The following is a 15927-nucleotide window of genomic DNA, read 5'->3' as shown; positions in this document are numbered from 1 at the left end:
CATCACAAGCGACATACTTAGACCAGTTGCAATAGCAAGTGAAAGCAATGTGTTAATCTGTTTTCCGAGACGACGTCCGAAAACTCTCGAAGTACCTCTTCAGGGAAGGTCTCACTCCTAAGAACTGAAGATACTTCTCTTCTGCAGTGCGTCAACGACGAACTACGTACAGCACTATATATAACTTCCTTGTCTTCAGTGTGTCGCTCGCATTAGTTGATGTCGCGATAGCCAAATTTTTAAAGGTATGTAACGTGTTAAAATCACGTGGATCACAGTTTCAAGCGAACGGAATTCGTCCCGTGGAAAAGCAAAGACCTTGGTTCTATCCGTCTAGATTTTATAGTTTAGATCTCTTGAAGTTTGGTGTAGCAGGTAAATGGATTCCTCTCCTGGTGATTCTGAAATGTTCATCGGCAAAAGAACGAGACAGGGCCGTGTCTCTTATTCTTTTGGCGAATAAAATGGTTGGACGTATCACTTGGCTAGGATGCCATCAATATCATACGGAGCGCAGGATCTGCTAGGCGCGCTGTATCGACGGATCTGATCGCAACGGTAACGTGGCTGGCAGGCGCTGTTGTAACAATTTAGTTTCATAGCAAGTTGGCCCTTAGTCCAACAACCTTTACACCGAACACTGCACCGTGCGTTTGTTACAACACGTGGTATTTTATAAACTGAGTTCCATTTATATTAATGTGAGGTAATTGTGTGAAACGTAGTTGGTTCAGATGGCTCTGAGCACTATGGGACTTATCTTCTGAGGTCATCATTCGCCTACAGCTTAGAACTACTTAAACGTAACTAACCTAAGGACATCACACTCATCCATGCCCAAGGCAGGATTCGAACTTGCGACCGTAGCAGTCACGCGGTCCCAGACTGTAGCGCCTAGAGCCGCTCGGCCACTCCGGCCGGCTGTGAAACGTAGTCTTTCATACAAAATTTAAAAGGAAAAAAAGAGAGAGAGAGAATGCACGTGACGTGACATATCGTCTCTGAATACGTGCTATCACCGAAGCTTCCACATACGACTCTGGAGTGTATCGTGGTTACGTATATTTGGGTTACATTCATGTCGAATGCAAGAAGCATCAGCGTGTTAATGAGAAGAGACATTCGTCCGCTATTGTGGATTTTACCAGCGGCTAGATGGACCACATTGTAGTAAATCAATCATCAGTTCAAGGCTGCACCACAGTAATATCATTCAGAACCACCTCGGTTCTGTGATGTTTCACAATGGCGGCCGAAGAGCGTACTTCTGTTCTTCACTCGTCGCAGGACGCTGAAATTAATGTGGGAGCCGAAATATGGGCTTTGGGCTCTCCAAGCATCGAAGAACCGCCGGAACTGACAAATCTCAGTTTAAGTTGGTATATTCAAGTGGCGGATAGTAATACATCGTAATCCGCATGGGGCAATATATCCCTCTTGCTAGTAGGAGGGTTGGGTTGTTTGGGGGAGGAGACCAGACAGTGAGGTCATCGGCCTCGTCGGATTAGGGAAGGATGGGGAAGGATGTTGGCCGCGCCCTTTCAAAGGAACCATCCCGGCATTTGCCTGGAGCGATTTTAGGGAAATCACAGAAAACCTAAATCAGGATGGCCGAACACAGGATTGAACCGTCGTCCTCCCGAATGCAAGTCCAGTGTGCTAACCACTGCGCCACCTTACTCGGTTGCTAGTAGGACAAAGCTGTTTTGAGAGTTGGACGTATGCTACTGTTGGTGATGTTTACATTGGCGTGACACAGAGTCGTGTTACAGTACAGGAACTTATTGTCCGACCATCTGTAGAAACCAGTAACAAATCTCCATCACCAGGAAATCAACACAACACTCCATCGCTACCGAATTGTGTCAGAAACTGTCATAAGACAAAACGCTATGACCGTCAGCATGGTGGGCTACGCAAGCTCAAAACAGAAGAGATTCTGCATGGAAGTTTCTGAAGGTTTGAGACCGCAGATCACCAAATACGCGTAAACTACTATCCGTTTGTGTGAGCAACTGGCGCCCTATGCCGTCCTAGATGTGTACAACTGGAGCCAGGTGGAGCGAATTTGGTGACCAAGAAACCATTTTGAATTCACTCTCATGCTTCTCAAATCACTGTAGAACTACTCTGTCTTTGTGACACGGACAGTTGTTCTGCTGGATGATGCCATCACCGATGAGAAACATTTAGCCTGAACCGTTGTAGGTGGTCCACAGAAATCTTCACCAAGTCCACATATGTCATGGTGCCTTCCATCACCATAAAAGATTCCATGTAACGCTAGGTGGCTATCCCACCATAGCATAATACTGTCCCAACCGATTTGTTTCCGTATAGGGTGCATGTTTCAGACAGCCATTAGCATGCGTGACGGCCTATCCGTGCGCGACCATCGACCTGGTATATTAACGACCGTAGTTCATCCTACCATAAGTCGCGTTTACGTCGGTCAACGGTGCAAACTTGGTGATCCTATCCCGATAGCAGTTCTTTTTGTAGACGTCGTTGGCTCTACATGAGATTATCTGCTTGTCGTCTACTGTGGAGCCCCTCTGAACGATGTGCTCCGAAACGCTTGCACTTACTCCAGCATTGTAGTCTGTCGATAGATCTAACACAGATCGCAGCCTATCCTTCTTTTTACAGCCTACAAACCTCCGAACTTCAAGTGAGTCACCGACATCTGACACATTGTCACCTACTCGTGGTTTCACCTTCGTTCTACATCTACATCTGCATCATTCTCCACAATCAACCTTATGGTGTGTGGCGGAAGGTACTTCTGGTACCATTAACTGATTCCCCCAGCCCTGTGCCACTAGCGAATGGCGCGTAGGAAGAACAATTGTCGGTGTACCTCTCTATTAGCTCTAATTTCTCGAATTTTCTTCTCGTGGACATTTAATGAGATACATGTGGGAGGAAGTAATGAGCTGTCAAACTCTCCATGCGAAGTACTCCCTCTCTCTGGCTAGAGCAGATTTTATCAGATACACATAAGAGTGACAGTGATTACGAATCAGTTTTTGGAAATGGAGATGAGAGTTATCTCACTTCTTGCCGTACAGGAAAAATAACTTTATCTTGTGGTCTGTCTTCCGTAGGACATGAGCGAAATAAGAACTGTAAAAGTAAATATTATTCTTAATATTATCCATGAAAAGTTACTTAGAATCACTTGTACTATGTACGGTGACGAACATGGTTTAGATTATTTAAATTTCTGTCAGTAGTACCGGCCAAAGCAGCTGTTCGTAACTCGGATATGAAAAATTAAGAAGACTGAGGAAACCAGAAATATATGTTGATGGCCTGGTAAACACCCTTAATTGAAATAATTTTAGACACTTTCCTGCTGTTACTGAAAAAGACGAATAGCAATATTTGAGTAAATTTGAATTTGCTGCGTAATGGAGACGTATTGTCCTCCACATGCGATGCTGTGTTAACTGACAGCGCTGCAGTTAGAAAATGCTAGAAATGCTGAAATAATTAAAATCGTGACATAAGGATCCAACTTTTCTATAAATGATAATTGAATTAACGTATGACACACATATTAAGCTTTAAGCATAGAATCTCACATCTTAATCGCACTTCTTCAAATACGGCCACTGCACTCGATACGAAACAAAACATAAGATAGAAAATGCGGCTTATGGCAAAAAAGATAATATTACACAGTTCGCTTTCCAGGGATAATAGTTCATACACATAGTTATAATATCCAGTGCGTAAATCTGTTACTCAAATTAGGTTGTTATTCGGTTTTCTATTCAGATTTTACATGGCCACGAAATGTTTCTCACAAGAACAAACAATCGTGAAAAATTATTAATAAGTTATCCCTCTGGGATTCATACTCACATATCCTGACCTTTGGTTTGAGAACGTTATAGAGTGATGCTGATGTACATATGATAGGACGGTATATAGGTCGGAGATAACGTGGATGTTGATGAATGTGAGAAAGCTGATAATAGTATTCAGGAAACTAGCGTACCTTCTCTTATATATAGAAGTGGACAGATATCATATGACATAATTGCACCTGCCAAGTGCAGACAGGCTTCCAGGAGAATAATACGTGAAACTACGCATATTCCATGTCATCTTAGACCACAAATACAGATAAGGGCAGATTGTCTCAGACTTTTTATCACAAATAACATGAAAAGTGTGACACTAATGCGTAACAATAATCTTACAGAAGACAGTAAAGTTCTACATCTGTATCTAGAACGCTGGATTGAACTTGACTCTACAAAACTACAGGCATTCTTTGGTCTACTAATAATAATTAGTTTACACAACGCACGTGTGAAACCTTGGGTGAATTTCGATGAGATGAATATGGCATAACCATTTGTCTAGTCACAGTGAGCTTTCCAAAATTTCGTGATATTCTGATACGCCTTCGGTTCGGTGATGTAAATGTCGCGTGACTAGGGCCTCCCGTCGGGGAGACCGTTCGCCGGGTGCAAGTCTTTCGATGTGACGCCACTTCGGCGACTTGCGCGTCGATGGGGATGAAATGATGATGATTAGGACAACACAACACCCAGTCCCTGAGCGGAGAAAATCTCCGACAAAGTCGGGAATCGAGGACGGGCGGTTCGGTGATAAACGCCCAAGAGAGAAGAAAGAAAGGAGTTTCTTGATCAAAAGGTGAACCTTTACGGTCTGTGTTTGAAATGTTCATTTATACAGGCACTTCGTCTTATGTCTCTGGGCCTAATATTACATTTGATGAGCACCTGTGTACTTACGGGGGACGGTGTCCGTGCAAGGTGTACATTCCCTCAAATCCTGGACATTAAAGGATATAAGAGTGCGCTTCTGTAGATTTGAGACCATTTATCTCGTAAATACACAACTGTGAACAGGCAAGTCTGCTCAATGAGGGCAAATAAATCAAGGATACATGATTTAGTTGATCTTCTGAGGGGAAACGGTAGGAAAAATTCCACATATAATTTTTCTACAAGTTTGCAACTTAATTGACGGCATGCAACAGTGGAGCTGTAATTCCAACAATGTTCTTGGGTCTCGCAATATGTCATTATTGTTAATGTGGAAACGTTCTACTTTTTATCGCCGTATAGACGGTATAATCATTTTGGGGTCGTGAAGACCCTACACATACAATACATTTTTCCAGAACTGATACCATGCAAGATTCAAACGTCTATGTAGTGCTCTCGTGCCGTCTAAATGATTCCGTGACGAAACGCGCCACTCTGCTTGAGAACTAACATCCCCATAGATGTGCAGGCTCACATGCGGTTCCTCTTCATGGTAATGTGTTGACTCAAACTCGTCTAGGGGTTGAACCGCACGTGTCGCCTTACACGCCCTAAATTAGATACATGTGACCCTTTGGTTAAATTGTCTGGCTGATGGCAAGTTTGCGAAATACAAAGATAATATAAAATATAGTAACGGTAATAGTAGTATCGGGAACTAAACTAACGACCCATAAATTATGTAGGCCACATTGTTGCCATTTTGTTAGAATAATGTTTGTTCACAAAGCAAACTAATAGCGAAAGTGGACGTATGTAGAATTTCTGTTACACTGGAGCGCATATCCATTTGACACAGTTCGATCATTCACAATCTCATGGCAACATACAAGTCCGATGTTCCACCTCGTTATTTTCACGAAAAATTAGAGTTCACACCAGGCGCGCGGCTGCTCACCGCTCAGTGATTAAGTCCCGCTATACCACACAACGAGGAATTTTCAAAGTCGTTTCAGTTCCTAACTGCCTAAAGACCGACTGTCCGCTTTCGCGTCTCAATCCCAACTGTGCCCTTTGGTGTGTCGAGCCGAGCTGTACTCTCTGGTGTCTAGACCAAAACTGCCTCTCTGCCCGTCTCCGGCCGCGCTTTGCCGCGCGCCGAACATCGTCACTCAACTGACTAGGGCAGTTCCCTTTCCTGAAGCTGTCCATCTGATTGGCTACAGCTTGTTCTACATTATTTTACATTTCAACAGATTTGAATAACCCAAGCTTGACAACTTTCACATTCCAGATAAAGTAACAATAATATCCATTGTTAAGTTATTTTACATAAAGCCAATACAATTTCCTTCTTAACTTCGAATGTCACGGCCAGTAATCTTGCACCAGTGTGCTTTCTGATAAATAAATAAAGAATAAAAGTAACTATTATGCACTAAACTTTAAAACAAATATTCTATTACTTAATGTTTCAATAAGGTGTCACGCTGTCATTGTTCAATGTGTTTTGTGTGGAAGAAATGGTGTTCTGATCCTTAACTGAAAATGCTGATAATTTAAATTTACTATATCTTTTAAGCAAATGAAGTTACAGAATTAATATTTACAACATTTGTCATTTTAATGATGCGCTTCTATATGAAATGCCGATCGTTAAGATCGACCAAAGCGTTCAGATTTCAGCATTCAGGTATTTGTTGCAAAACTTGTTAATTTCACTTTAACAGTAAATCCTAAATTTTTACAAATATAGTCAATATTCAAGTTTTATTGGGATCACCATGAAAATTCATGGAGGTTGGCAGATTAAAATTACTGTGGCTTGATTCCCTGCATTGCTACAGGATTGAATAGTTTTCATTAATGTTTCCCCTTTATGGCCGATCTTAGGTCCGCCATATTTAACACTGATACGTCTCCTCGGCCGCAAGCGGGTTCTATTGGGTTTCTCTATGACGTAGGTTCTTATCTGTCTCACTCGCACACGACAGCGCTTAGGCCTCAATAGACGCCTGTGAATTTCCCCATCTCGTGGTGAATCTGTGCCCTTTGTGGCACACGGTCCTACGACAGCGTTCGTTTCACAATTCCCGTAGGGTGACTCTTTCCGCCATACATTTAAATGAGAGGGCAATGCTCGTTAACTCACATTCTTTGTGTTTTCTGTATATCTTCTACGAGTATTAATCTTACCAGGTAAGGATGCCAAACTGATGAAAAATACTGAAAAAATTGCCGAACAAGTGCCTTGTTATCCACTTTCTTCGTGGATGTGTGAATTTGCTTAACATTCTTTCTATGAATCTCAGCCTGACATTTGCTTCTCCTGCTGTTTGTTTTATATGGCCATTACAGTTCAGTACTCGTACAAATTTTATGGTAGATGCTGTTTCCAGCAATTTGTCATCAATAGTGTAGCGGTACAGTAGTGGACTTCTTCTTCCTATGTATGCGCAATATTTATCTACGTTCTGAGTGAAATGCCAGAGCCCGCATGTTCTTCAACCTTTTGATGGTCATTATGCGCATCGACATTGTCTTCTGGCGTTCCCATTTTCTGATAGACAATTATATCATCGGCGAAAAGTCTAAAAGTTCTTAGACCATTAACAAGTCATATCTGTTAAGGCAGTCCAAAGCAGGTCAGGAAATAGTTTTATATATCGACCCCGTCTTTCAGCCCGAATGTTTTACTGTAGGAATCTAATAAAATTTTCCTACATAGGGGAGTAACCATACCGACATACACTCCTGGAAATGGAAAAAAGAACACATTGACACCGGTGTGTCAGACCCACCATACTTCCTCCGGACACTGCGAGAGGGCTGTACAAGCAATGATCACACGCACGGCACAGCGGACACACCAGGAACCGCGGTGTTGGCTGTCGAATGGCGCTAGCTGCGCAGCATTTGTGCACCGCCGCCGTCAGTGTCAGCCAGTTTGCCGTGGCATACGGAGCTCCATCGCAGTCTTTAACACTGGTAGCATGCCGCGACAGCGTGGACGTGAACCGTATGTGCAGTTGACGGACTTTGAGCGAGGGCGTATAGTGGGCATGCGGGAGGCCGGGTGGACGTACCGCCGAATTGCTCAACACGTGGGGCGTGAGGTCTCCACAGTACATCGATGTTGTCGCCAGTGGTCGGCGGAAGGTGCACGTGCCCGTCGACCTGGGACCGGACCGCAGCGACGCACGGATGCACGCCAAGACCGTAGGATCCTACGCAGTGCCGTAGGGGACCGCACCGCCACTTCCCAGCAAATTAGGGACACTGTTGCTCCTGGGGTATCGGCGAGGACCATTCGCAACCGTCTCCATGAAGCTGGGCTACGGTCCCGCACACCGTTAGGCCGTCTTCCGCTCACGCCCCAACATCGTGCAGCCCGCCTCCAGTGGTGTCGCGACAGGCGTGAATGGAGGGACGAATGGAGACGTGTCGTCTTCAGCGATGAGAGTCGCTTCTGCCTTGGTGCCAATGATGGTCGTATGCGTGTTTGGCGCCGTGCAGGTGAGCGCCACAATCAGGACTGCATACGACCGAGGCACACAGGGCCAACACCCGGCATCATGGTGTGGGGAGCGATCTCCTACACTGACCGTACACCACTGGTGATCGTCGAGGGGACACTGAATAGTGCACGGTACATCCAAACCGTCATCGAACCCGTCGTTCTACCATTCCTAGACCGGCAAGGGAACTTGCTGTTCCAACAGGACAATGCACGTCCGCATGTATCCCGTGCCACCCAATGTGCTCTAGAAGGTGTAAGTCAACTACCCTGGCCAGCAAGATCTCCGGATCTGTCCCCCATTGAGCATGTTTGGGACTGGATGAAGCGTCGTCTCACGCGGTCTGCACGTCCAGCACGAACGCTGGTCCAACTGAGGCGCCAGGTGGAAATGGCATGGCAAGCCGTTCCACAGGACTACATCCAGCATCTCTACGATCGTCTCCATGGGAGAATAGCAGCCTGCATTGCTGCGAAAGGTGGATATACACTGTACTAGTGCCGACATTGTGCATGCTCTGTTGCCTGTGTCTATGTGCCTGTGGTTCTGTCAGTGTGATCATGTGATGTATCTGACCCCAGGAATGTGTCAATAAAGTTTCCCCTTCCTGGGACGATGAATTCACGGTGTTCTTATTTCAATTTCCAGGAGTGTATGTGATGCAGTGCCATGGCCAGTAGAGTGGTTATGACGAAGTACACGGTCCAGTCACATTAACGTGACCACCGCCCATGTTCGACGTCAACATGCAAGAACCTCTCACAGACGGAAAGTGGCAACACTTCCAGCAGAAGGTATACAGGGTGAAGAAAAATTTTCGCACTCGGACTTTGGAGTGCGATTCCTCACGTACTAGCAGTACAAAAATGTCTCACAAAATTTGTCCTCCGCATAATTCGGATGGTAAATGGACATTGAAGATTTGCAGTCTGGAAACATTATAATCAGTTGTGCGCTAATGAAATCTGTCAGCCTATAGCAATAGTTCTGTGCAGTTGGTGGAGTGGATAGTCTTTTGGGTTACCATGGAAGAGGTCTAGGGTTCGATTCTGGTCCAGGCTTATTTGTTTTTGTTTTCTACATGTAGTCTGTGTGGTACGGTATCTGGCGTCTTAATCGTCATACAGCGATTACAGTTTGTCTTCTACAAAACGTTTACACAGGAGTGGAAGCACAGTCGTTTCTATTCGTAAGCTTTTAAAGAAATCTTTTGTATGTCGTGGACGCGAGCTGTTTCGCACCACTGCATCTACAACACTCCAAACTTGTTTTGTGTGTAGCCTCCCCTAATGGTGTCATCTGTTAATACCAAGTATTATTCTTGCCACGTTCAGATCCATTCCATTACATTAAGGGCTTACGTCACTAGTAGGGCTACCAACGTGCTTTGCAAATAAGTTCGATTTATTTGTTCGTAGTACGTAACTGCAAATGTTTTCTAGAATATCCACTGTAATCGCCACATGTCGATTAAAACGCCAGATACCATACGACGTAGACTACATTTAGAAAATGAAAACTATTAAGGCTCAACCAGGATCGAACCCTTGGCCTCCTGCAAGCTGACCCAGAAGGCTATCCATTGCACCAACTGCACAGCACTGCTGTAAATGATGAAGGAGATAGTTACCTTAATTGTGATTACCGTGGTGCCAGATACCAATCATTAACGTCCATTTATTGCCCGGAATATGCTCAGTATGAAATCATACGAGAGATATTTTTGCAATGCTAGTATGTTAGGAATAGCGCTGTGAAGTCCAAGTGCACGAATTTCTCTTCACCCCGTATAAAGAATGTCGGGGAGATTGGGGGGGGGGGGGGGGCGGAGACAGGAGCGCAAAACATTGCAGTCGTAGTAGTAATGCGGAAACGGGGCGACTTATCTGACATACAAAAGTGCAAGATCACTGACTTCCGGATCAAGGTGGATGCACGTCCGAAGTGTCTATGTTTGTAAACATTTCACGTGCCGCCGTGGTTCATGTATACCATGCATGGAAAAATGGCGCTGTCCAAGAACGGTACCGAGGCAACTGTGGTACACCACGGACCATAAATGACAGTGGCGAGACATCCATGAACCAATAGACGTGCAAATATTGAGTAACTGACCGCTCAGATGAACCAAGGGGCTACCAATGAGATACGTTTCTGTGTATGGGCTTCTCTGCCGCAGCACCTGTTTCATGCACTCATGCTGTCTGCTGTTCATCGGCGACGAAGGCTGGAATTTTTATGTCAGTACCACAACTAGACGTCCAGTGAATAGTGACAGGTGGCCTTTTCAGATGAATTACGGTTTATGCTACACCAGAGAGATGGCAGTTGGCGTGACGTCTCAAAGCAGGTACCTTGCAACAATCGTCGGAGTGTTACAGTCTCGGGAATGTTTTCGTGGCATACGTTGGGTGATGTCGTCATTCTGGAAGGCACAATGGATCATGTCGAGACCATGTCCACACTCACACGAGCCTTGTTTTTCCTAGATACTGGGACACCTACCAAAAGGACAATGAAATGTGTCAGCTCTCGCAGTGTGCGTGGGCGGTTTGAAAAGCAGCAGCATTAGTTTACCACAGTCTCATGGCCATTAAACTTCCAGGATTTAAACTGAATCGAGACTCTGTGGGAGCATCTCGATCGGACATCCACGCCATGGATACTCAACAAAGAAACCTGGGGCAGTTTTCTATGGCACTGTTGTCGACATGACTCCACATACTTGTCAGTAGTTTCTAGAACCTCACTGTCTCCCTGCACACCTCGCATCCGTTCGTACTGCAAAAGGTCGTCTTTCAGGCTTTTGACAGGTGTTGATGCTATGTCTGCGTAAGCAGAAGAAACTAACGATCAAAGTCCGAAAACAATTTATTGGACTGTTCAATTAACAAAAAAAAATTCTCCAAGTGTAACACCAACGCAAAATAGAGATCCGTCTTCGAATCACAACTACATACAAGAATAATATAGAAAACAACAGAAATAATTTCCTACTAGTTTCCGCCAGTGACTTCTCCGATATACCAAGCCTAATCCAGAGATCAGCGAGAAGATCCAAGCCGGGTTGCCGGGGCGGCAGCTATCTACGTCTGCTGGCGGTCGATGAACTGCCGATGTGCGGCCGAGCGCCGGTCTTTATAGCGCTTCGGCGGATGAGTACCTCGGAACTATTTTCCATCAAGTGGCAAGTGGGTGACGTGTGAAAATAGTTCCGGGATCTGCAGCGACCTCTTCCTTATGTTAATGTGCGTCGGTAGTGGCCCCAGGTGGCCGCTGGTGTCTTTGCAGTGTTGTTGGTGTTGTTTTGTTGCTGTTGTGGCCGTTCATCAATATTGCCTGTCGGTTGTGTAGTGCTCTGGTGTCCCTGCGAGCGGGCAACCCGCGGCTGCAGGCTGTCAGTTTGGTTGCTGATCCTCTGGGCGCCGTGATGTCTGGTGGAGAAGGCCACAGCAGTTGACAGCCGGCCGGGGTCACCGAGCGGTTTAGGCACTACAGTCTGGAACAGCGCGACCGCTACGGTCGTAGGTTAGAATCCTGCCTCGGGCATGGATGTGTGTGATGTCCTTAGGTTAGTTCGGTTTAAGTAGTTCTAAGTTCTACGGGACTGATGACCACAGAAGTTAAGACCCATAGTGCACAGAGCCATTTGAACCATTTTTTGAAGAGGTGTTTACATTAATGTGACTGGACATTGTGTAAGTGGATTATGGAAACGACAGTACAACAGTACACTCACACTACTGGCTCTCGATCTTCCATCTCATAATCGAGTCCATCAACATGAGGTGGCAAATATGAGGTAGTCAAGGAGGTGGAAACGCGGGTTCTACTATGCCAAGACTTCTTGGTAGCTACAACAGGAAAACACAATTAATTAGCAGGAGTAAAAAATAAGAAAGTATTTATTACTTTGCTGTAGTCCATGATCAGTTGGTTGACAGTTATAGAAGACGCTTTTAGACTAAGCGTCTGTTCGAAAAATGTGTGTGAAATCTTATGCGACTTAACTGGTAAGGACATCAGTCCCTAAGCTTACACACTACTTAACCTAAATTATCCTAAGGAAAAACACACACACGCATGGCCGAGGGAAGACTCGAACGTTCGCCGGGACCAGCCGCACAGGCCATGACTGTAGCGCCTAAGACCGCTCGGCTAGTCCCGCGCAGCTAAGCGTCTGTAGAATGACATAATTTACAAGTCACAAATCTTGCAGTAACGAATTACTCTCTCGTAATCTTGAATGTCTGAATCCAGTGAAGTTGAGGACTGACTTGGAACGGAGCTACAAAGACTTGATGGCAGCAATGACTGAGCTGCAAACGATGACTGGCTAACATCGGCGCTGGCTGACCACTGAGCGCGGCTACGAACTGTAGACTGGCACAGCTGCACTGCTCTCCTGCTGCACATGAAGTGGCCTCGCGGCGAGGATAAGTACTGCGACTGGCTGTGTACTCTTTGGCTGACACACCCGTTCTTCTGTTCCGTTTATCGAGAGAATCGCATCCGGCGGATGGATCTCTCAGGCGGCGGTGTGGTCGTATGACTGACGACATCACACAGACGAATCGTGGACGAGACATTATCACAATTAGTTTGGAAACATTACGCGGCTCTATATCCTGCAAGCTTTTGCGTCCAATATCCAATATAATTTCTCCGTTGCTACGGAAGCTGGCTGATGGTAAGGAAGACTGACACCGCTTGCAAATAAATGTTTCTTTGTCAGCGTATGGAAATGGTGCACAGAACTTTTTAAAAATATTGGCGAGTTATGTGGCACCACATAGATAAATTATATTGAATAGGAAGCAGAAGTAACATATATTCAAACTGGTGCCTGAGCCAAGTTCGGATCATGGCTGTGTGTGTGTGTGTGTGTGTGTGTGTGTGTGTGTGTGTGTGTGTGTGTGTGCGTGTGTGTGCGTGCGTGAGCATGTGTAAAGCGAATAAGACTTAATAGATTACAACCCAAACTGACTGTAATTATTTCGTAAACGGAAAACCCGCCGCGAGGCTGTTCCACTGTGCGCTGTCGTCACTGACACAGCCGCAGACGCCCCGCTGACATACGTGTGTCCGCAGTGCTGACGGCGAGTACGTGGTCACGACCATGACGAAGGCGGTGCTGCACCACACGGGCAAGGTCGTCTGGACGCCGCCCGCCATCTTCAAGTCGTCCTGCGAGATCGACGTCCGCTACTTCCCGTTCGACCAGCAGACGTGCTTCATGAAGTTCGGCTCCTGGACCTACGACGGAGACCAGGTGAGTCAACACATCACATGTTGAAACTCCGCTGCAGAGTGAATATCTCATTCTGGAAACATCCCCCAGGCTGTGGCTAAGCCGTGTCTCCGCAATATCCTTTCTTTCAGGAGAGCTAGTTCTGCAAGGTTCGCGGGAGAGCTTCTGTAAAGTTTGGAAGGTAGGTACTGGCAGAAGTAAAGCTGTGAAGACGGGGCGTGAGTCGTGCTTGGGTAGCTCACAGAGCACTTGAACACGAGAGGCAAAGGTCCCGAGTTCGAGTCTCGGTCCGGCACACAATTTTAATCTGCCACTCTCCGCTGCAGATTGAAAATCTCATTCTGGAAACATCTCATGTTAATAGTAACTTCAAACTTTTTCACAGATTATGCAGTTATCTAATAAAAATAAGTTTGTCAAATATTGAGTCGGACCGCGATAAGATTTCAGAGTGCTGCAAAGATTGGCAACTTGGTTTAAATGTTCAAAAACGCTAAAAACTTTATAATACTAAAAAACTAGTATTCTGTGATCATTGCTCCAAGGAATAACAACTGGAGTGAACTCACACCCTGATGTAACACTTTGTACGTTTATGATGTGGAACGGTCACATTGTCTCAGTTGTAGATAAAGCAGGTGAAATATGTAGTTTAGCAGGAAAATGCAGTGAATCAACAAAGCAGAGTGCATACAAAACACTCATTCGGTCCATCCCAGATTGCTGTTTATGTGTGTATTACCCAAACCAAATGTGACTAATCTACATTCACACTATACTCCGCAAGCCACCTAGTAGTGCGTGGAGGAAGGTACCTTTTTTACCACTAACTGAGCCCTCCAACACTGTTCCAGTCGTCAGTATCGCGTGGGAAAACTGACTATCGGCAAGCCTCTGTATTGGCTCTAATTTCTTGAATTTTCTCCTTGTTGTCGTGACCCGATACATATGTAGGGTGGAGTAGCATGTTTTCCCACTCTTCCTGGAAATTGCTTCCTCGAAATTTCAATAGTAAATCTCTCCGTCATGCACAACGCCTCTCTTGTAACATCTGCCAAGGGCAGCAGTCGAACATTTTCTCTATCCAGAAAAGCCCGTACAGGATCTGCAACATTCGATCGTGCATTATCCTGCTGAAATGTAGGGTTCCGCAGGCATCGAATGAAGGGTAGAGCCACGAGTCGTAACATCTGAAATGTAACGTCCACTGTTCAAAGTGCCGTCAATGCGAACAAGAGGTGACCAAGACGTGTAACCAGTTGCACCCCATACCATCACGCCGGGTGATACGCCAATATGGCGATGACGAATACACGCTTCCAATGTGCGTTCACCGCGATGTCGCCAAACAAGGATGCGACCATCATGATGCTGCAACCAGAAACTGGATTCATCCGAAAAAATGATGTTTTGCCATTCGTGCACCCAGATTCGTCGTTGAGTACACCATCGCAGACGCTCCTGTCTGTGATGCAGCGTCAAGGGTAACCGCAGCCATGGTCTCCGAGCTGATAGTCCATGCTGCTGCAAACGGTTCGAACTTTTCGTGCTAATGGTTTTTGTCTTGCAAATGTCCCTATCTGTTGACTCAGGGATCGAGGCGTGGCTGCACAATCCGGTACAGCCATGCGGATATACGCCTGTCATCTCGAATGCTAGTGATACGAGGCCGTTGGGATCTAGCACGGCGTTCCGTATTACCCTCCTGAACCTACCGATTCCATATTCTGCTAACAGTCATTGGATCTCGACCAACGCGAGCAGCAATGTCGCGATACGATAAACCGCAATCGCGATAGGCTACAATCCGACCTTTATTAAAGTCGGAAACGTGATGGTACTCATTTCTCCCCTTCACACGAGGCATCACAACAGCGTTTCATCAGGCAACGCTAGTCAACTGCTGTTTGTGTATGTAAAATCGGTTTGGAAACGTTCCTCATGTCAGCACGTTGTAGGTGTCGCCACCGGCGCCAACCTTGCGTGAATGCTCTGAAAAGCTAATCATTTGCATATCACAGCATCTTCTTCCTGTCGGTTAAATTTCGCGTCTGCAGCACGTCATCTTCGTGGTGTAGCAATTTTAATGGCCAGTAGTGTACTTACTACACGGCGAAAAAGCAGCGTTGAAGAAAATGCCGCCTATTGTCTGTCCTGCAATGTCCGCGTAAACTCTAGTTGTATTTCAGTTCCTGCAATCTCACATATATTAAGATTTCTGGTAGTGATATGATGCATTTACTCTCACAGCAAATGTTCAAAAAATTTGTAGCCAAGCCTTTTTTATTGCTTCTAGCACACATGAAAATGGGCTGTCAAGTCCGCATTTACCTAACTAACGTGTCTATAGTTCTCTGTTCACAGTTCATACAAACAATTTCACACGCAAAGCAGCCAGAAATTTACACTA

General features: G+C 45.5%; 1 protein-coding gene across 1 annotated transcript in view; it reads left to right on the top strand.

Annotated features, from left to right (window-relative positions):
• Positions 1 to 15927, top strand: part of LOC124622709 (acetylcholine receptor subunit alpha-L1) — a 565111-nt gene that overhangs the window by 437131 nt on the left and 112053 nt on the right. The window contains exon 5 of the mRNA XM_047148499.1: positions 13358 to 13538. Within this exon, the coding sequence (XP_047004455.1) occupies positions 13358 to 13538 (181 nt within the window). The remainder of the gene's footprint in view (positions 1 to 13357; positions 13539 to 15927) is intronic.

Source organism: Schistocerca americana, chromosome 7, assembly GCF_021461395.2.
Source record: "Schistocerca americana isolate TAMUIC-IGC-003095 chromosome 7, iqSchAmer2.1, whole genome shotgun sequence".
NCBI classification, from domain to species: Eukaryota; Metazoa; Arthropoda; class Insecta; order Orthoptera; family Acrididae; genus Schistocerca; species Schistocerca americana.
This window is presented reverse-complemented; position numbering and strand designations above follow the sequence as displayed.